The sequence below is a fragment of the Hypanus sabinus genome, unplaced genomic scaffold, assembly GCF_030144855.1.
Source record: "Hypanus sabinus isolate sHypSab1 unplaced genomic scaffold, sHypSab1.hap1 scaffold_2651, whole genome shotgun sequence".
Taxonomy (NCBI): domain Eukaryota; kingdom Metazoa; phylum Chordata; class Chondrichthyes; order Myliobatiformes; family Dasyatidae; genus Hypanus; species Hypanus sabinus.
In genome coordinates this window covers 3,674-25,334 of record NW_026780783.1, presented here as the reverse complement: position 1 = coordinate 25,334, position 21,661 = coordinate 3,674, and the positions used below count along the sequence as shown (strand labels likewise).

Sequence of the window (21,661 nt, the reverse complement as noted above, 5' to 3'; positions counted from 1 at the left end):
GTTTCGATTTTTTTCAGAAATTGGCAAAAATACAAGAATCGTGGAATATTGTGGGACAATTGCTCCCACTGAGTCAATGCTGGCTCCACTTTCATGTATCCACTAACGCCTTTTAAGTGCTCAATATTTTAAGCAAAAGTCTTTGACAGAAAAGCCTGATTACTTCTCTGTCTAGCAGCAACGACCTCAATGCTGGAAGCACATTCCTGACACCCAACAGTCCCTTACAAGTATAGCCCCTCCCCCTCCTTGAATGTTTGTCTCTTAGCGTCTGATATTAGCGTCCTGAGGAACCAAGAAAATTGTAGTTCTCTACCTTAACTAAGCATTCAGAAATGTTTTAAATATCTGCCATGTCTTGCCTCAGCCTCCATCGCTCCGGAGCAGACAATCCAAATCTACTCAACTTCTCCTTGTTGCTGACGCTCTCTAGCCCTAGAAATATCCCTGGTGATGTTCTTTTGCATGCTTCCCAAAGTCTAGGCACTCTTCTTATAATATGGCGACGAAACCTAAATGCAATACTCCATATGCTTTCCGACTGGATTTGTATAAAAACGTCGGAATAATTCCCAACCCGTCATTACAGTTTATTTTCTGATAAAAAAAACACATACCACACACCTTCTTCGTCATCATATCAACCAGTATACTCACTTTCATGAAGCTATGGGCGTACTACAAGATCCTTCCACTTATTGACTATATTGTTGCTATTTCGGTTAACGGTCCCTTTACATTTGATGGGTGTAACACTTCATATTTCGCCGGGAAAAATGCCAGACGTCATTGTACACACATGCCGTCAACGGATTTAGGACTCCACTATATCGTCTGACACCCTTATGTGCTGTGGATAACACCGTACCAGTAATGTTCCTTGCCGAAATTGATTCGACACACCCAGGCAGAAAATTGATTATCTTTCTTTAACATCTCTCTTCTGTGGACGAGCCAATTCTCCTTTTTCCTTGAATATCCTTGTCCGATACTACAGCAGTTGGTCTACAAGCATCTTAAACGTCAAATAATGAGTTGCCCAAGAACACCTGTTCTTAATTAACTCTCCCTAGTTTGATCTGACCACTCTTGCAATCTGTCCTTCTTGGTCTTTTACACTCACGCAAGGTCAATGCTTATAGTATTTTTTTCTGTAGACATCTATCATCTCGGGGAGTTATGCTCAATGTTTTAGAACGTTCCTGAAGATGAAATGTCAGTTACCTGGTCTGGCTCGTTACACAATACCAAGTCCAGTACTTCCCCCTTTTTTTGTTAAGTTAACCACTTGTTGTTTTACGATACCCTCTCGAAGACCAGTAACAAATTCTGCATCGTCTAAACTTTTTTGAACTATGCATGCCCCTACCTAAATCAGGGCAGCTGAAATCAGTCAATTTAACAACTCCATTGTTTTTACACATCCGTTCCTGAATGTCCAGGCAGTTATTGGAGTTTCTGCAATATAATTTTATCAGATTGATTGTCTCATTCTCATTCATGAGCTCTACCCATGGAGACTCTGTGCCTGAGCCCTTCAGCTTCTCTGGTCTGATTGCAGCTGTTGTACCGCATCAGAACGATTCTGAGTATGTATGCAGGTGGCCGTTTGATAGCGCGGAGAATCGATTGGGCCTCCTCCGGATACACTCTCCTTTGGTGCGAATAGTAATAATACTACTTAGTTGTCCTTCTTGCTCTGTGCCATCGTAACAGCTGTGGTGTGCTCCCTGTTTTATGCAGATGATGCAGATCCCCCAACCTTCGATATACAGCCTTCTCTGTTCTTTCCAAACTTCGAAAGCATTGAATATTCAGCGATCATACATGCTATTCTTTAATCTCAACTCAAAGAATTTCTACATCATTGTTCCATGTATTAACCCATGTTGTAATTTGATCAGCCATACACAAATAATTCCAAAATCAGGATGATATGAAAATATCATACCCTACCCATTGTGACTATTACCATACTACTCCTGCTTGTTTCTACTGGTCTTAACACCTGCCTTGTTCTCAATCCCTCCAACTTCTGCTCGGTCGCCTCCACTTACCAAACTAGCTTAAAATTAGTCGAGCCTAATTGAGCGAACCTACTGACCAGAATATTAGCTACCCTTTTTTTACAGATCACCCCGGCCTAAGATGTCCCAATGATCCAAGGATCTGAAACCCTAATTCGTGCACCAGTTCTTTGGTCAGGCGTTCACCTGTTATGACTTTCTATTCTAGCCCTGACTTGCACGGGGCACCAGGAGTAATCTAGACATCAACTCTTAGATGTATCACTTTTGAGTTTCTTGTTTACCTTCCTCTACACACTGAGCGGGGCCGCTTGTTGCTTCGACCTATGACATTGCAGTGCTGTACACCGAACTACTGAATACACAGCTTCTACCTTGAAAATGTTTTGCATCCGCTCGCCTACATCCTCAGGTGGCGTCAGACAATCCTGGCGTTTTCTTCAAGGACAAAGTATCTTCTGCCTGTCACGCTAACGATCGAGTGACTTCCTGACATCATCGTTCCCTGTTGAGTTTCAGAGACGATGGTAACAACAGTGACTTCTCCTCTTACACTGGACATGCCAACACTGGCTGCTACGTTTAACCTCTTCTGGAAGGAATGAATGTATTGAAAATGAACTTCCTGAAGATATCATAGTGTTTAGTGAATCTGTTTGATAATTTATAGCCAGCAATATAAGAAGGCAGCTAAAGGATGGCGTAACAATTTATAATATTGTAAGTAAGTTTGATTACAGATCCCTATTGTTCTTACTGGTCGTATTGCAGATGGAAATTCGGTAATTATATCTGAATTATTTTTCTGAATGTAATCTGTAGATGAATAAAAGATCGAGATTCAAGCAAAGAGATTGAGGGAGAGAGAGCGTGCGTGTCAGAGAGAGGGAAAGAGAGAGAGGAGTGTTTCTGAGACAGATGGGGGCAGAAGGAAACAGAGACATACTGCCCCCGACAGAGAGACAAACAGACAGACACAAGAAAAGGAAAGGGATATATAGAAAAGTTGGGGGATGAAGAGAAATAGAGATGGACAGACTGGGTGGAACAGAGGTTATGCCATGAAGGATCCAGACCCAGATGAGAATTTAACAGTATGAAAACCATATTTATATTTGGTCTTTCAGTTCAGGATAAAAGGAGTTTACTGTCAATTACATTTGCGTAAGACAATAGCTGTAGCACGCCCATACCTGGTGATGCGAGTTGGAATGGCCAGGTACTGATACCGTGCACGTTCACCGCAACACAGGAGATGAGTTGTCTGGAGCCAGGCTGATGACTCATTGTCAGCGAGGTCTCCTTGACGAAGTTATCCAACATCCTGTGGGTGACTTGGAAATGCTTGCTGTGTACGTCGACGGCCTTCCCATTGACTGTCCAGGTGATGGTTGCTAGGGGCTTGGTTTTGACTTTGCAGGTACAGTTGACCGAATTCTCAAATCTCATGCAGGACGTGTCGGACACCAACACGGGCTGATCTAAATAATTAAATCAGTTATGTTTCAGATATTTGATGCCATGTAGCTTGTGAAATATAGCGGAATTGAGATTTTAACCGCAAGTCCCTGTTTTATCATCACTCTCTCTTTGTAATATGGGATATCTTCTCCACTCGTTTGTGGTGTCAATCCGACAGATCGACAATTCCTTCACCCATCCCACATCAAACAGCATGAACTTTTTCTATAGACGCTGCTTGGCCCGCTAAGCGCTTTTGCAGAAAGCAATTCGGAACCGAGTCAACGGGGAATTAATGTTGTATTTCTCTTAAAAAAATGGTACTGAAGGGAAGAGATTATTGCATTAGCTCCCTTGCGTTAGGAGAGGTGTTATTATTTTACTGAACTTCAAGAGTGATGGGAAACCGCCTGAAAAATTGACCCGAGACCAATGCTTGTTCAGCCGTGGGTCTGTGTCAAGGCACTCTGTTTGCAGGGCCCGCACGGCCCGGACGTCCTACTGTTTCCCTACATATTATTTTACAACCAGAGGATGGACTATGACCCGGCTGGTTGGCCATGAAACGATGAACTTGTGCCTTACAGATCAAACAGAAAGGAAAATAAAACAACTGGAGCTTTAAATTCATAATCTTTAACATGTCTAACATGGGTTGCAAATTTTATAGACACAGATATACCACCGTCTGGGTTACTTTAATTCAGCTAAATTCTGCCCAGCGAGTCCGTGCTGACTATCACCTACCTTTTTACGTTAATCCACTATTAATTCTAGCTCGTTATTCCTTCCGTGCTGCCAAATGCAACCTGAACAGTATACACTTCGCCCACACAACTAGGAACAATTTACACCAGCCAAATAGACAATTAAAAGACTCATTTATTCTAACTGCAACTGATTTTGATTCCAATAATAACTGGCAAATTATATCTGATCCCTCGATAAATCGCGGCTGCAAAGCTGTGGACAGACATGTTGTGTCTCCATACAAAACGGATACATTACGACAAATGTACTCAGAGAAATGTTGAGTGACATTTGGCCAAAAGCAAACGATGACTAAGCCTAAAATCCCTTATATCGGGTTAAATAAACGAAAATGTATGACTTTAGAATAGATTCTGAAGGCACGGTGACGTTGCAGGTAGAGCCGCTACTTCGCAGCACTACGGAATCCATTTCTATCCTGACTTTGGGTGCTGTCAGTGTAGGGATTGGACGCTGTCTCTGAAACTCAATTTGTTTCCCACTATTGATGATTTAATAAAAAAAAACTGCACAAATTCTAAATTCAAAGTAAACCAGAAAATGATGAAAATACTCAGCTGCGAGGGAATAATCTTCGAGGTATTTGATTGCGCCAACCTCTAGACCATCTATAACAGGAATAAGAGAGTGGGGGTCGATGTAGAGCTGGCGATTGCCATGGATGGGTTTCTAGTAACCGCAGGTAACTGACATTGAGACAGAAGTCGGTTGGTCGCGGATGAGCTGCCTTCCTCATCCAAACTTATGAGATCTCCAAGCCGATGGTGGTGAACCTCATAGCGCTGGGTCACTGAAAAGTCTTTGGGCCGAAGATTTATCGTGCGTTAGTACTGGGAAAAGGCGCTGACTACCAGAGCACTAATGTAGCAAATATTATCCTAACTGATATCGAAATGGTGTGGCATCAAAAAATCATGTTTTGCAATGAGCCAATAAATCTAGATTTGTTGAAGAAGAACGATTAGCTTACAACTCAAATGGTTATTAGGATGGCAGATAAATGTGCATCTCTTATTACCTTTCGACGGCCCTTCTACCTCAGATCATCTTCACCAACCAAATTGCCTAACTGAGCTAGTCCCATTTGTAATGGTTTGGCCCTTATCTCTTCAAATACTTCCTTTCTGGGTATATGTCCAAAAACGTTTGACGTTTTGTACCCTCATCTACCACTAACCCTCAAAACTCACATCCCTGAAATTTCTTTTCTGTGTCTTGTCAAGTCGAATAACATTATCCCCATTATATAGGGATCACAAATACAACGGTATTTAAAGTCAATCAGATTGCTATTTTGGGGAATAGCATGTCAGCACAGACAAGAGAAAGCAACGCTGAAATCTTCTCTAGGAGGATTGTCCTTGCAAATGTCCGCAACGATTCTATCGCTGAAGCTGTTTAGGGGAGTGATCGTAAAGTGCTTGGCTATTGAAGCAATCAAGGTTTGTCTGGCTAGTGTAGGAATTCGTGTTTTCTGAAACCTTCGGGACTAGGAAGGAGGAGAAGGAATGCTCCATCGACTCTCTAACAAGTAGAATGTTCATTCTAATGGAATGTACTTCTGAAGAAACTCACATTGCACATCCAGCGTAAAATATGTCCCAGTACCCTCTTTGATAGCGTCATATATAATTTTACAGCCAATACGTGCACCGTCATGATACAACGATGGGGTGAATGAGAAGTTGGAAGAAATTCTCCTGGATCCCTGAGCATCCTTGCGGTTTTCATTTGAAAATTGAATACTTTGCCACAGATTTTCGCCCGGCAACCACTTTAGATTCAGCTGGGCCGATGGACAGCTGTGATCTACTGAGCAGGTCAGGTAGCTCGCTATCCCAGCGACAAGATCCTGGGGCACTGATATCCGTGGTTTATCTGAAATGAAGGGAATTAATACATTTTAAAAATACTACTATGATTTCAAAAATTAAATTTAGTGCAGGATTTGTAACTTTCGTTAGTAAAATGGATACTAGTACATCAAATACTCTGGATTTGACTTCTGTGTGGAGTGTGTGAGTGTGGGTGCGTGTGTGTTTGCGGGAGAGAGAGAAAGTGACACCAACAGAGTCAGAGCGAGAAGGAGAGGGAGTGAGTGAGAGAGAGAGAGAGAGAGCGAGCGAGAGAGAGAGAGAACAGGAGACAGGTGGGAAAATAAGAGGTGAAAAGCAGACTACGCCCCATGGCAGATTTATTAGAACACGATTACATTAGTTTAGGATGAGACATGGCAAGAAGCCAGATAATATATCCTGGGATACCAGCCTGCTTCACTTTGGGGAACTCAGGATGCAAAATAAGGCGAAATACATAGAAACAAAGAAAAATAGAAAACCTAGGGTACAATGCAGGCCCTTCGGACCACAATGCTGTGCCGAACATGTCCCTACCTAAGAACTACCTAGGTTTTACCAATAGCTCTCTATTTCTCTAAGCTCCATGTAGCAATCCAGAAATTTCTTAAAAGACTCTATCATTTTCGCCCCCTCCATCATGGCCACCGGCAGCCCATTCCACGCACTCACCACTCTCTGCGTAAAAAAAACTTACCCCTGACATCTCCTCTGGACCTACATCTGAGCACCTTAAAACTATGCCATCACGTGCTAGCCATTTCAGCCGTAGGAAAAAGCGTCTGACTTTAGGTTGAACAAGTTAGGACTTTATTCTTTGGAGCGTAGAATGTTGAGGGGGGACTTCATAGAGGTATTTAAAATTATGTGTGGTTAGATTGAGTTGATGTGGATAGGCTTTTATCATTGCGAATAGGGGAGATTCAAACAAGAAGACATGAGTTGAGAGTTATGGGGCAAATTGTAGGGGTAACACGAGGGGGGACATCGTTCCTCAGAGAGTGGTAGCTGTGTGGAACAAGTACTAGAAGTAGTAGAGACAGGTTCGATATTGTCATTTTTAAAAATTGGATAGGTATATGGACAGGAAAGGAATGGAGGATGATGGGCTGAGTGCAGGTCGGTGGGACTAGGTGGGAGTAAGCGTTCGGCACGGATTAGAAGGGCCGAGATGGCCTGTTTCCATGCCGTAATTGTTATATGGCTACATGATTATCCGCACGATCAATCCCTCTCATTATCTTGTACACCTCTATCAGGCCACTTCTCATCCTTCAGCGCTCCAGGAAGAAAAGGCCGGGTACACTCAGTCTGTTCTCATAAGACATGCTCCCCAGGCAACGCCCTTGTAAATCTCCTCTGCACCTTTTCTATGGTTTCCACGTCCTTCCTGTAGTCGGGCGATCAGAACTGAGCACAGAGCTCCAAGTGGGGTCTGACCAGTGTCCTATATAACTGCAACATTACCTCTCAGCTCCTAAACTCAATCCCGCGTTTGATGACGGCCAATGCACCCGTATGTCTTCTTAACCACAGACCCAACCTGCGTAGCAGCTTTGAGTGTCCTATGGACTCGGACCCCAAGATCCATCTGATCCTCCACACTGCCAAGAGTCTTAACATTAATGCTATATTATACCATCATAATTGACCTCCCAAAATAAGCCACCTCACACTTACCTGGCTTGATCTCCATCTGCCACTTGTCAGTCCAATTTTGCATACTATCAATGTCCCGCTGTAACCTCCGACAATCACCCACACTATCCACAACACCCACAACCTTTGTTTCATCAGCAAATTTGCCAACTCATCCCGCCACCTCCTTACCCAGGTTATTTATAAAAACCACCAAGAATAGGTTTCCCAGAACAGATCCCTGAGGCATACCACTAGTCACCGGCTTCCAGGTAGAATATGACCCGCCTCCAACCACTCTTTGCCTTCTGAGGCAAAGCCAGTTCGGGATCCATACGGAATGTCCCGTTGGATCCCATGTCTCCTTACTTTCTCAATAAGCCTTGCATGGGATACCTTATCAAATGCCTTGATAAAATCCATACAGACTGCATCTAAGGCTCTACCTTCATCAATGTGTTTAGTCACATCGTCAAAAAAATTCAAACAGTCTCGTTTTGCACTAGGTGCCTTTGACAAAGCAATGTTGACTATTCCTAATCATATTATGCCTCACCAAATGTTCATAAATCCTGCCTCTCAGAGTCTTCTCCAACAACTTACTAACCACTGAAGTAAGACTCATTGGCCTATAATTTTCTGGGCTATCTCTACTCCCTTTCTTAAATAAGGGAACAATATCCGCTGCCATCCAATCCTCCGGATCCTCTCCCTTCCCCATTGATGGTGCAACGATAATCGCCAGAGGCTCAGCAATCTCCTCCCCCGCTTCCCACAGTAGTCTGGGCTTCATCTCGTCCGCTCCCGGTGACTTCTCCAACGTGATGTTTCCAAAAGCTCCAACACATCCTCTTCCTTGATATCTACATGCTCAAGCTTTTCAGACCGCTGAAAGTCAACCCTACAATCGTCAAGATCCTTTTCAGTAGTGAAGACTGAAGCAAAGTATTCATTAAGTACTTCTGCTATTTATTCCGGTTCTATACATACCTGTTGGGGCCTATTCTCTCACATCTTATCCTCTTGCTTTTCACATTCTTGTAGAATGCCTTGGGGTTTTCCTTAAACCTGTCCGCCAAGGCCTTCTGGCTCTCCTAATTACATTCTTAAGCTCTTCCTGGTAACCTCATAATCTTCTAGATTCCTATCATTGCCTAGTTTTTTGAACCTTTCGTAAGCTCTTCTTTTCTTTTTGACTAGATTTACAACAGCCTTTGTACACCACGGTTCCTGTGCCCTACCATCCGTTCCATGTCTCATTGGGACATAACTTCGCAGAACTCCACGCAAATATCCCCTAAACATTTGCCACTTTTCTTCCGTACGATTCTATGAGAGCATTTGTTTCCAATTTATGCTTCCAAATTCCTGCATGATAGCCTCATATCTCTCCTTACTCCAATTAAACGATTCCCTAACTTGCCTGTTCCTATCACTCTCTAATGCTTTGGTAAAGGAGATAGAATTGCGATCATGATAAGCAAAATGTACTCCCACTGAGAGACCTGACACCTGACCAGGTTCATTTCCCAATTCCAGATCAAGTACAGCCTCTTCTCTTGTAGGTGTGTCTACATATTGTGTCAAGAAAACTTCCTGAAAACACATGACAAACACCATCCCATCTAAACCCCTCACTCTAGGGAGATGCCAAGCAATATTTGGTAAATCAAAATCTCCCACCACAACAACCCTGTTATTATTACTCCTTTCAAGAATCTGTCTCCCTATCTGCTCCTTGATGTCATGTTACTATTGAGTGGTCTATATTAAAAAAAATAGAGAGAGACTCCTTACTATTCCGAACTTCCATCCGGGTTGAGACTCCGTAGGCAACCCCTCCATGACTTCTTTTCCGCAGCCGTGACAACAGTGTCAAGCCCCAATCTCTTTTGCCTCCCTCCCTATCTTTTCTGAGACATCTAAAGCCTAGTACTTGAAGTAACCATTCCTGCCCATGCACCATCCAAGTCTCTGTAATAGCCAGAACATCATTGTTCCAAGTGCTGATCCACGCTCTAAGTTCAAACGCTTTATTCATAATACTCTTGGCATTAAAATGGACTCCTCTCAAACCACATCTCAAACGCAATGGTTTCTTCCTTGCCATTTAGCTCTGTGATGCTAGGAGATTTTGGAATTCCATTTGGCGCTATCATGCAGATAAAGTACCACGGTACCATTTAATGTCAGAGAATGTATAAAACATACAACTTGAAATTCTTGTTCTTCGCTGACATCCACGAAAACAGAAGTGTGCCCCAAAGAATGAGTGTCAATAAAAATGTTGGAATCCAGGACACCCAACTTCCCTACCGACGCAGAAGCAGCAAAGAAGCAACCCTCCTCCATACTTATTTCGGCAACGTCGCCTCAGTACCCTTCACCGACCAAGCAATGCCTTCAAGAAAGACCATGATCTGAAGTACAGAAAAAACTAATCGTTCACCCAAGCAATTTGACATACAGCTCTCTCTCTCTCTCTCTCTCTCTCTCTCTCTCTCTCTCTCTCTCTCTCTCTCTCTCTCTCTCTCACTCTCTCTCTCTCTCTCTCTCTCTCTCTCTCTCTCTCTCTCTCTCTCTCTCTCTCTCCCCCTCTCTCTCTCTCTCTCTCTCTCTCTCTCCACGTCCCACTAATAAAGAGACAAAAAGGGATCAGTCAAAGAGAGAAGTGGTATAAACAAAACAACCCCATCAACTTTGAACACGAATCTACGACAGCATAGGAAACTTAACATCTGAGGGCGTATCCGGATTAACTTTTAGTCAGCCATCATTCAGATTGTCGGGAACACCTCTGTAACTGACTGGTGTACCGCTATCCCTTTCCTCTCCAAGTCGAGATTATAGCGAGTGGCAAGCTCTGCAGAGAATGTAATTGGATGCCGTCGACAGATATTAAAAGTCCTGATCATCGCCAGAGCAAAGAAAAGATATGGAATATTACTGCTGGTTCCATCCACTCTAGCCATGCTATCAAAGTTTTGAATGGAAAACAGCTATCGTAAATTATGATTGTCGAAAATGCAATGCTCAGTTTGCAGTCATAGCCCGTGTTTCAAATATTGGTTCTACCTATTGATAAAAGACATTAGGGAGACCACATCTGCGTATTGCAGGCAGTTTTCGTTTCCCTGTGTGCTGAGGATGCTGTCCAATTGGAGACGATGCAAAACGGATTTCCAAGGACGGTACTGGGCCAGGAGGAGACAGAGAAATTCCATAGTCTGAGAATTTATTCGCCCTGAAGCGAGTGGGATTGAGGGATGAACCGACAGAGATTTGAGAAATCATAAATTCGCAGACAAGGTGAATGATCAATCTAACTTTTTTCCAGCCCACTAAGCAATCCTCAATCGCCAGGGTAAAAGATCCTAAACTAGGGGGCACATGACAGAGGTAAGGGCGGTTTTTAAACGGGATCTGAGGGGCAACGTTTTCGTAGAAAGGGTGGATTGCTATATGGATAAAATAACGACAGGAAATGGTAGAGAAGCGTGTTATCATAAATGTTAAAAAGCATTCGGGTGGTTTAAAGGAATGTCAGCAAAGCACTGAGAAATACTCCAAGCAAAGATCCTCTTTTAGGTCGGATGCTCTGCGAAAGACCGAGCTATATAAATTGATGAATCTTTGAAACGTGATTGTTGACTGAATTTGGAATTTTTTTCAGAAGAATGGTCGAGCAGACTTTGGCCAAAGTGGGATAATGTAATTACATTCTGCTGCACAGATCGGCTCAAGCACTATCTATTCGCCTTGATGGGGAATTAATACGACACCTTATTTCTTTCCAACTCAGATGTACTTTCAACGACCACGTATATTTTAACGTTAAGTACAAAAAAAATTGATAAACAGAACACTTACTTGAAACGGAAATCGTTACACAACCTTCCCATTTTTCTTTGTTTTTCATACGTAGAGTTTCCAAGGTCACCCGGAAGCAGTATTCACCATGGTCAAACATCTGGACGTCTTTCATCCGTAGCGAACACCTTTTTTGGGACAGATTACCGGTGAATTCTGCTCGTCCTTTATAGGCGTTGGATATCTTTCCCATATCGGAGATAATAGTGACACCTGGCTTCAGGGGATCTGCTCCACCTTTTAACCAAATACCTCGTAGTTGCTGGTCTCCCTCCTGATAATCAAATGTGCACGGGATTTCCATACAGCTACGATACAATGCCCACTGTGTCCGAGGAACATTCACGGTAACTGGGGAAGTCTGGATAACTGAATCAAATAAAAAAGTTAAGTACCTACTAAACTGGGTGAAAGAATTTTAGGTGCGATTTGAGTGAGGTTTTGCACATTGGTGAATAAAATTGCTGGTAGGTTTGCTAGCATGGTTCGGGAGAGTTTAAACTACTTTGCAAGGGGAATGTGACCCGGAGCGATAGAGCAGTGAAAGAAGTGCATGGAGTAAAGCCAGATCTAACATATAGAGAGGCTTTGAGGAAAGAGCAGCAGAATAAAGGGATTAAAGGCAATAAGGTAGAAGGGCTAAAGTGTGCGTACTTCACATCAGGAACAAAGCTGATGAACTGAGAGCTTGGATACATACATGGAACTATGATGTCGTAGCCATTACGGAGACTTGGCTGGCGCCAAGGCAGGCATGGTTTCTTAATATTCATGAATTTCAGTGCTTTAAAAGGGATAGAGAAGGGGTAAAAGGGGAGGAGGGTGGCATTACTGGTCAGGGATACAATTACGGCTGCAGAAAGGGTGGGTAATGTAGCAGGATCCTCATTTGAGTCAGCATGGGTAGAGGTCAGGAACAGGAAGGGAGCAGTTACTCTACTGGGGTATTCTATAGGCCCCCTGATAGCAGCAGAGATACCGAGGAGCAGATTGGGAGGCAGATTTTGGAAAGGTCCAAAAATAACAGGGTTGTTATCATGGGTGACTTTAACTTTCCTAACATTGATTGGCACTTGATTAGTTCCAAGGGTTTGGATGTGGCAGAGTTTGCTAAGTGTGTCCAGGATGGAATTCTGTCGCAGTATGTAGACAAATCGACTAGGGGGAATGCCATACTAGATCTTGTATTAGGTTACGAACTGGGTCAGGTCACAGATCTGTCTCTGGGTGAGCATCTGGGGAACAGTGATCACCACACCCTGACCTTTAGCATTATCATGGAAAAGGATAGAATCAGAGAGGATAGGAAAATTTTGAATTGGGGAAGTCAAATTATAAGGCTATAAGGCTACAACTTGAAGATGTGAATTGGGATGATGTTTTTGCAGGGAAATGTACTATAGACATGTGGTCGATGTTTAAGGATCTCTTGCAGGATGTTAGGGATAAATTTGTCCTGGTGAGGAAGATAAAGAACGGTAGGGTGAAGGAACCATGGGTGACAAGTGAAGTGGAAAATCTAGTCAGGTGGAAGAAGTCAGCATACATGGGTTTTAGGAAGCAAGGATCAAATAGGTCTATTGAGGAATATAGGGTAGCAAGAAAGGAGCTTAAGAAGGGGCTGAGAATAACAAGAAGGGGGCATGAGAAGGCCTTGGCGAGTAGGGTAAAGGAAAATCCCAAGGCATTCTTCAATTATGTGAAGAACAAAAGGATGACAGGAGTGTAGGACCGATTAGAGATGAAAGTGGGAAGATATGCTTGGAGACTGTGAAAGTGACCGAGGTCCTCAATGAATACTTATCTTCGGTATTCACCACTGAGAGGGAACTTGATGACGGTGAGGACAATTTTAGTGAGGTTGATGCTTTGGAACATGTTGATATTAAGGGGGAGGAGGTGTTGGAGTTGTTAAAATACATTAGGACTGATAACTCCCCGGGGACTGATGGAATATTCCCCAGGCAGCTTCACGAGGCAAGGCAAGAGATTGCTGAAACTCTGGCTAGGATCTTTATGTTCTCTTTGTCCACGGGAATAGTACCGGAGGATTGGAGGGAACCGAATGTTGTCCTCTTGTTCAAAAAAGGTAGTAGGGTTAGTCCAGGTAATTATAGACCAGTGAGCCTTACGTCTGTGGTGGGAAAGCTGTTCGAAAAGATACTTAGAGATAGGATTGGCTATTCAGAATTGGCTTGCCTGCAGAAGGCAGAGCCTCGTGGTAGAGGGAGTACATTCAGATTGGAGGGTTGTGACTAGTGGTGTCCCACAAGTATCTGTTCTGGGACCTCTGCTTCTTGTGATTTTTATTAAAGACCTGGATCTGGGGTTAGAAGGGTGGGTTGACAAGTTTGTAGACGACACAACGGTTGGTGGTGTTGTAGATAGTGTAGAGGATTGTCAAAGGTTGCAGAGAGACATTGATAGGATGCAGAAGTGGGCTGAGAAGTGGCAGATCGAGTTCAACCCGGAGAAGTGTGAGGTGGTACACTTTGGAAGGACAAGGCAGAGTATAAAGTAAACGGCAGGATATTTGGCAGTGTGGAGGAACAGAGGGATCTGGGGGTACATGTCCACAGATCCCTGAAAGTTGTCTCACAGGTAGATAGAGTAGTTAAGAAAGCTTATGGGGTGTTAGTTTTCATAAGTCGAGGGATAAGAGTTAAGAGACGCGATGTAATGATGCAGCTCTATAAAACTCTCGTTAGGCCAGATTTGGAGTACTGTGTCCATTTCTGGTCGCCTCAGTATAGGAAGGATGTGGAAGCATTGGAAAGGCCACAGTGGAGATTTACCAGGATGCTGCCTGGTTTAGAGAGTATGGATTATGATCAGAGATTATGGGAGCTAGGGGTTTACTCCTTGGAGAGAAGGAGGATGAGAGGAGACATGATAGTGGTGGACAACTTATTAAGAGGCATAGACAGAGTGGACAGCCAGCGCCTCTTACCCAGGGCACCACTGCTCAGTATAAGAGGACATGGCCTTAGTTAAGGGGAGGGAAGTTCAAGGGGGATATTAGAGGAAGGTTTTTCACTCAGAGAGTGGGTGGTGCGTGGAATGCACTGCCTGAGTCAGTGGTGGAGGCAAATACACTAGTGAAGTTTAAGAGACTACTAGACAGGTATATGGAGTAATTTAAGGTAGGGGGTTATATGGGAGGGTGGTTTGAGGGTCGCCACAACATTGTGGGCCGAACAGCCTGTACTATGCTGTATTGTTTTATGTTCTATGTTCTATGCTCTACGTTCTATGTAAAACAACGGCAGAAATTACACATTAAATAACAGGGCTCTTGAGAGTGTTGCGCAAAAAAAAGGACTGGGGTGCATGCAGTTAATACCCTTGAATTGGTAGCACAGGTAGACTGGTTGTGATGAAGATATTTGGCACCCTTACCTTAATCGGTCTGGGCAATGAGTACAGGAGTTGGAACGTTATGTTACTACTGTACAATACTTTGTTGAGACCGCAATTGGACTATTGTGTGCTGTTCTGGCTGCCTCGCGATAGGAAGAATCTCATCAAGCTAGAAATGTTACAGAGAGGATTTACGAGGTGGTTACTGGCACTGAACACTTCGTGGTATAAGAAAGTAAGGAAGGCAGGGACCCTTATCGTGGAAGTTTGCAGGCTGACGGTTGAACCTGTGGAAGTTTGCAAAGTCATGAAGGAGATTAGTATAACAAATAATTAGTCAAGTCAAGTCTATTGCCATTTTACAACGCATATACATGCGTGCCGTCAGACGACATAACGTTCTATGGACCAAGGGGTACCGCGCAATAACTTAGAAAAGTCAGAATTCAATCTGCAAATGAATTATACACATATAAGCAAAGTAAAGTGCATAAACTAAACATTGTAGGGTAAAGTCCAAATTATCTGGTGACACTTCGAATGCGATGTGGTGGGGACTTCAGAAGCCTAATGGCCTGAGGGAAGAAGCTGTTTCCCAGCTTGCCTGGACAGATACAAGAATCGGAAAGCTTTAGAGGGAGAATGTTCAAATTTCGGTGGATGCGCCGAGCTCAGTTTGACAGCTTTGGACAGTATCGATGAGTGAGCTGAAGAGCTTGTTCACGCGCTGCATTTTTGCGACTCTATCCGCGAGATAAAACTAGAGGTTCAACCGTTTTGAATAAACTTCCGAGCGTACAATTACTTTGCTAATACCATGCATAGCTGCTACAAAACTACACTAACGGTATGAAACTTAATATTAAAATTAATTTACCTGTGGCACGAAATAAAACAGAAAAAAACAGGGAACATATCATTTTGAAACGATTTCAATTCCAAAATAAATGATAAAAAGCAAGATTCTATTACTGCGGCGACTGTTTCTGTTCTGCATTCAACTGTCTCTTTATCGCTTGTTAAGTGATGTGTCGAGTATTCTCTGCACTTCAGGAGGTCACGCAGTATCACCCAACCCGAAGCTCTGCGTGACCAGACTTGTGAGCACTGTCGGGAAGTGAACTTGTCACAGAATGCATCAGGCCAGAAATCTGTCACAGCTAAGAGAAGCTGCGGGGCAGGCTGTGGGCAAAATTGCAGATCGTTATCTCTAATATTATTGGACTTCGGATAGCGTGAGACCACTTCCTGGAAACTGTTCTGTTTACTCATGGTGAACAGTGCCGTTGTTGTTCGCGTGGGCGATTTCTCAGAAATCGATTCTATCACCTTCAAGGCGCTGTCGCTTCGAAATGTCAAGGGCCCAAGGACTGTGTCAGTAAACATGTTGACCTGTGTCACCAACTTCCTTCAAAGTGACCGCAATAACGTGTCCACTGTCCCATTTTCACAGGCGCCACTGGACAGAACACCACGCCTTTCACCATCTATGGGTAACGTTCTACATCCGGTTTTGTGAGTAGAATGGAGCATAAAATGCACCAGAACTGCGGTCCGGTCTCCGTCAAAACCTGGATGTGGTCCTTTTCAGGCGAGCTCGTCCCCGATCATCGGTCCTTTCAGAATAAACAGGATATTCCCATCCCAGCCATGTCGGCATCAATCAATCATGCGATTTATCAGTGAAAGAAGGTTACAAATGGTTATCGGCCTCGTGGCCTCTTTTGCTTTCGGGTTTGGTTAGGGGAATTTAACTTGTCGTTGCTCGTCTGAATGAATGCTGGCGGGGGATGGGGGGGTGTGTTCCTTGAAACTAGGGTGAAGGATTGACATCTCAGACCTGTTTGGGGTAACTTAATGAACTGCAGACTATGTGGAAATGTGCAGATTTTTTCTACCTTTGAATAACTCGTCAGTTCCATCCTGATTGTATGAGAAATGGGTATTTTGCATGTTATCCTTCTTTTCTGTCGATTTTATTCATTCGTTTCATGCTTTACACACCGAAACTAACCACATGAGGAACGCAATGAGAGAGGCAGCATTTATGGAGGGAAATGGGTAGTTGATATTTCGGGTCGAGGGCCTTCGGTGGGCAGAGATTTCATTACAGATATTGTTTACACACTCCAACCTCAGCAATATTTTCATAAGTGATATCTTATCTTTACTGTCCCGTCTCTTCATCCCAGCATTGAAATCCCAGCCTCCCACTCACGCGCCGTCACTTCCAACCATACTGACATATTTTCCTTTCTCTATTCTAACGGAGATCCCGGACTTGTTTTCCACTTTTTCTGATTTCATTGTATAAACTAACCTCTAAATTTGGACGGAACCAGTACTTATCTTTAATGTTTCATGTTATCAATGCCGAGAGTAGAGATGTACTCAATTCATCTCCATTCGATCTGACCAGCTACAACCTTGTGTAATCGTTGTAGGTTTAAGGGGATTGTCGTATTATTGCCGCTCATTGATATAGTGTTCAGTGCTTTCTTCGTCTATTTAAATACTGTTAAAACTGCCTGGCATGTACATAGTAACAACAGATTTATGTGCTGTAATGTCATTCTGGCTGCTGCTTAATCGCCAGGACAATCTGATAAGAGATAATAACGTACATTTAAACCTAGAAACATACAAAACCTAATGCACAATACAGGCTCTTCAGCCCACAATGCTGTGCGACATATTCTGGCAAGAAAAGACAAATGTTGGAAGGGAATCGGGCAATAATTGGTTTCCTAATTGCATTGTCAGAATTGCTTAGCATAATAAACAGCCCACTCGGCTAAAGACGGACTTCCATCAGCGTCTTAGGCGCTGGGGTTGTGTGTGTCGCTGTCAGACCCCTGCGTAAATCGGGAGAAATAGCATAAAGGGAGCAAATTCGGGAAAGACTGGTCTTTAGTGCAGCGCAAGCGCGGTAAGTGTCGTCGTCAGCGGCCTAAACTCAGGGCAAATAAAAAGAGGATAGGCTCAAGCGCAGCGGTATGATGGAGTGGCAACTGTTTCAGTGTGCCAGTGATAGAGCTTGAAGGCTTTATTTTAACAGTCTTCTGTGTTTACATGTGAAGTATAGTTGAGAAGAGGTCCGCCTTTCTTTATGATAGTTTAGAGTAGTCAGGATGGAATGCTCCTCCTGTCAGATGTGGAAATTCAGAATACTTGACGGTTTTTCTGATAACCATATCTGTAGGAAGTGCATCGATATTCAACATCTGCTTAACTGGGGGAAGGAGCTGGAGCTGGATTTGAATGTAATCAGGATCATTCAGGAGAATGTCGATATTATTGTTGAAACTTTTGAAGAGGTGGTCACACCCAGAGTACTGGCTTGGGATAGGAGAAAGGTGACCACCACGGTCGGCACTGGGATGACGAAGTCAGTGCACGGTTCCCCAGCTGCTATTCCCCGCTGCAACAAGTAAACTTCCTTGGATAGTGCTAAGCAAGCTGTCCAATCAGATCACGGCACTAATAGCTGGTATGGTAGGACTGTTACCGGCTCTAAGGCTCAACTTGGCAAGGTAACATCAGGCAATGCGGACGTTATAGGGGACTCGATTTTAGGGGGAACAGAGGAGATACTGTGGCAGCAAAAGGGACACCACGATGATGTGCTGCCTCCCACGTGCTGGAATCGATGATATATCGAAAATGCTGCAGGACATTCTCAAGGAGAGCATATTGGCCACAACGACATAGGTGGAAAAGGGGAAGAGGTCATCAGCTGTGAATATATAGAATAAGGAAGAGGATCAAGAGAGGGACCTCCAGGGTAATAATCTCCGAATTACTCCCTGTGCCCTCGGCTAGTGCAGAAAAGGATAAGGAGACAGGACGAATGAATGAGTGGCTGAGGAGATGGTATAGGGGACAAAGATTCAAGTTCTTGATTCATTTAAACCTTTTCTGACTTGTTCAAGAAGGATAGATTGCACCTGACCTGACGGGAGGTGAACAAATATCCTGGCCTGGAAGTTTTCTGATGCGACTTGGGGGAGTTTAAACCAGGTTTGGGCGCGATGCAAAACGGAGCCCCAGGTCTGTAAGGGAAGGATCGGACCAGAAGATTGATGTCAGAGAAAGGCAAGACTGGAATAATGGTCTGATGGTTTGGAAAGTTTGAAATGTGTACAAACGAGGAGCGGCATGAGTAAGATTGAAACACTCATAACATGTTTCAGTACATAGAACAAGGATGTTGTAGCCATTACTGAAACTTGCTTAATGGAGGGACAGGAATCAGTGATTACTGCAATAGATTTTTTCCGAAAAGGTAAAGGAGGAGATAAAAGAGCGGTATGGTGCTACATGACTAATCAAGGACAATAACACAACTGCACTCAAGGAGATATAATGCAAGTGTCAGACACTGAGGAATGTATGTGTAATCAATTTTAAGGAAATGAGTAAAAATGATAATGTGGTTGGCCGAGCAGATTTTAAAATCCCGAATATAAACAAGGACCGTCTTCGAACAAAGGATTTAAAAGGGGCAGAATTCGATAAGTGTATCCAGGAGTTTTTGAAATCAGTATGTGAACCGTCCAACGAGAGAAGGAGACGCACTGGATCTTGTGTTGGGCAATCAGACTGAAGAGATGACTGACTATTTAGTGGATGTACAGTTAAGGAAAAGTAACCTCAACTGCTTAGTTTTCATGATAGCTGCTGAAAAGTAGAGACACGGTCCTTGTTGGAGAGCTTCAAATTGGAATAGGGCAAATTACGAGGGCATTAGGCAGGAACTGTTAACTGGAGCATCTTTTCTCTTGCAAGTTAACAGCATACACGTGGAAGGTGTGCAAAGATCAATTTCACAGAATACAGGAAAGATATATTCCTCTTAGAAGACAAGACGAGGACAGACAGATAAGAGAACCTTGGATGTCCAGAGATGCAATGAATTTAGACAAGAAGAAAAAGGAAAAGTATTACATAACTTCGGAAGTGAGAATCTAATGAAGCAAGTGAAGGGTATAAATTAGCCAGAAAATTACTAAAGAAGGAAATTAAGAAAGTAGGAAACAGCCATGAAAAATTATTTGCAAGTATGATTAAGGTGAATTCCAAAGCATTCTATAAATACATCAAGAGCAACAGGGTGGTAGCTCTCAAGGATAACGCGCAGGGGGGATCATGTGATTCAATGCGCAGAATGTGAGTGAGATACTTGGTAAATACTTTTCTTCAGTATTTATCAAGAAAACAAGATAATCTGTACAAGATAATGAGAGGCATTGTTCGTGTGGAAGGTCAGAGGCTTTCTCCAGGGCTGAAATGGCTCGCACGAGAGGGAATAGTTTTAAGGTGCTTGGAAGTAGGTACAGAGGAGATGTCAGGGGTAAGTTTTTAATGCAGAGAGTGCTGAGTGCGTGTAAACGGCTGCCGGCGGCTGTGGTTGAGGCGGAACTTATAGGGTCTTTTAAGAGTCTCCTGGATGGCTGCATGGAACTTTGAAAAATAGAGGGTTATGGTCAAGCCTGAGTAGTTATAAGGTAGTGACATGGTAAAGCCTGAGTAGTTCTAAGGTTGTGACATGTTCGCCACAACTAAGTGGGCCGAAGGGCCTGTATGTGCTGTAGGTTTTCTATGCTCCTATGAAATGGTCATGGAAGACAAGGAGATCGGTGCTGAGTGTATAAATACGTTAGGGCGTTTGGTTCAAGGAAGAGGGACTGATTGCCCTCCTAATTTGTACGAATGTGGATACGTCCACAAGGCCTGATTAAACGTACATCAGGTTTTTGAAGGCGTTTTGAGACAAGGTTGACCAGTACCTCCATATCCTCTCTAGCCACGGGCAAGGTTCCGGAGGACTGACGAAAGGCTAATGTTCTGTTTATATTTAAAAATGGAACAAGGGATAAGCCTGGGAACTATAGAATCGTATACACAATACAGGACCTTTGGCCCACAAAGTTTTGCCGAACATATCCCTATCTTAGAAATTACTAGGCTTACCCATAGCCCTCTATTTTTCTAATCTCCATGTACCTATCCAAACGTCTCTTAAAACAACCTATCGTATCTTCCTCCACCACCGTTGCCAGCAGCCCATTCCACGCACTCACCACTCGCTGAGTTAAAAACTTACCCCTGACATCTCCTCTGTACCTGCTCCCCAGCACCTTAAACCAGTGTCCTCTTGTGGCAACCATTTCAGCCCTGGAAAAAAAAGCCTCTGCCTATCCACACGATCAATGACTCTCATCATCTTATACCCATCTATAAGGTCATCTCTCATCCTCCGTAGCTCCAAGGGGAAAAGGCCGAGTTCACTCAACCTATTCTCATAAGGCATGTTCCCCAATCTAGACAACATCCTTGTAAGTCTCCTCTGCACCCTTTCTATGGCTTCCATATCTTTCCTGTAGTGAGGTGACCAGAACTGAGCACAGTACTCCAAGTCGGATCTGACGAGGGTCCTATATAGCTGCAACATTACCTCTCGGCTCCTATAGACTACTGACTCTCAAGTAAGAAAATTCATCATTGGGTATATGAGCAGTTGGAAAACATTGGCCTAACTATGAAGAGCCTTATGGCTTTGTGCGTAGCAGGGACGTGCCTTGAAGACAGATGATAGTAGTTGAAGGGACTTATTCGAGCTGGAGGTCTGTAATTAGCGGAGTTCTGCAGGGTTATGTGCTGGGACCTCTGCTGGGT

The 21,661-nt window shown here is 43.5% G+C and overlaps 1 protein-coding gene across 1 annotated transcript; it reads right to left on the bottom strand.

The window, feature by feature from the left end:
• Positions 1–2,457: 2,457 nt before the first annotated feature.
• Positions 2,458–16,063, bottom strand: LOC132388116 (myelin-associated glycoprotein-like). The gene is made up of 5 exons (XM_059960475.1): positions 15,861–16,063; positions 11,624–11,992; positions 5,835–6,137; positions 3,221–3,508; positions 2,458–2,532 (listed from the first exon to the last, which is right to left on the bottom strand). Exons 1-5 carry the CDS (start codon positions 15,901–15,903, stop codon positions 2,498–2,500), a joined length of 1,038 nt encoding a protein of 345 aa, XP_059816458.1. The 5' UTR covers positions 15,904–16,063; the 3' UTR covers positions 2,458–2,497.
• Positions 16,064–21,661: the final 5,598 nt, after the last annotated feature.

Excerpts from the sequence above, each read along its gene's own strand:
- LOC132388116 (XM_059960475.1), bottom strand. The coding sequence starts at position 15,903 with ATGATATGTTCCCTGTTTTTTTCTGTTTTATTTCGTGCCACAG. Across the intron at positions 11,993-15,860 it reads TGTTTTATTTCGTGCCACAG|TTATCCAGACTTCCCCAGTT; the intron begins GTAAATTAATTT and ends TATTTGATTCAG. Across the intron at positions 2,533-3,220 it reads ATTCCAACTCGCATCACCAG|GGAACGATGATGTCAGGAAG; the intron begins GTATGGGCGTGC and ends GAAACTCAACAG.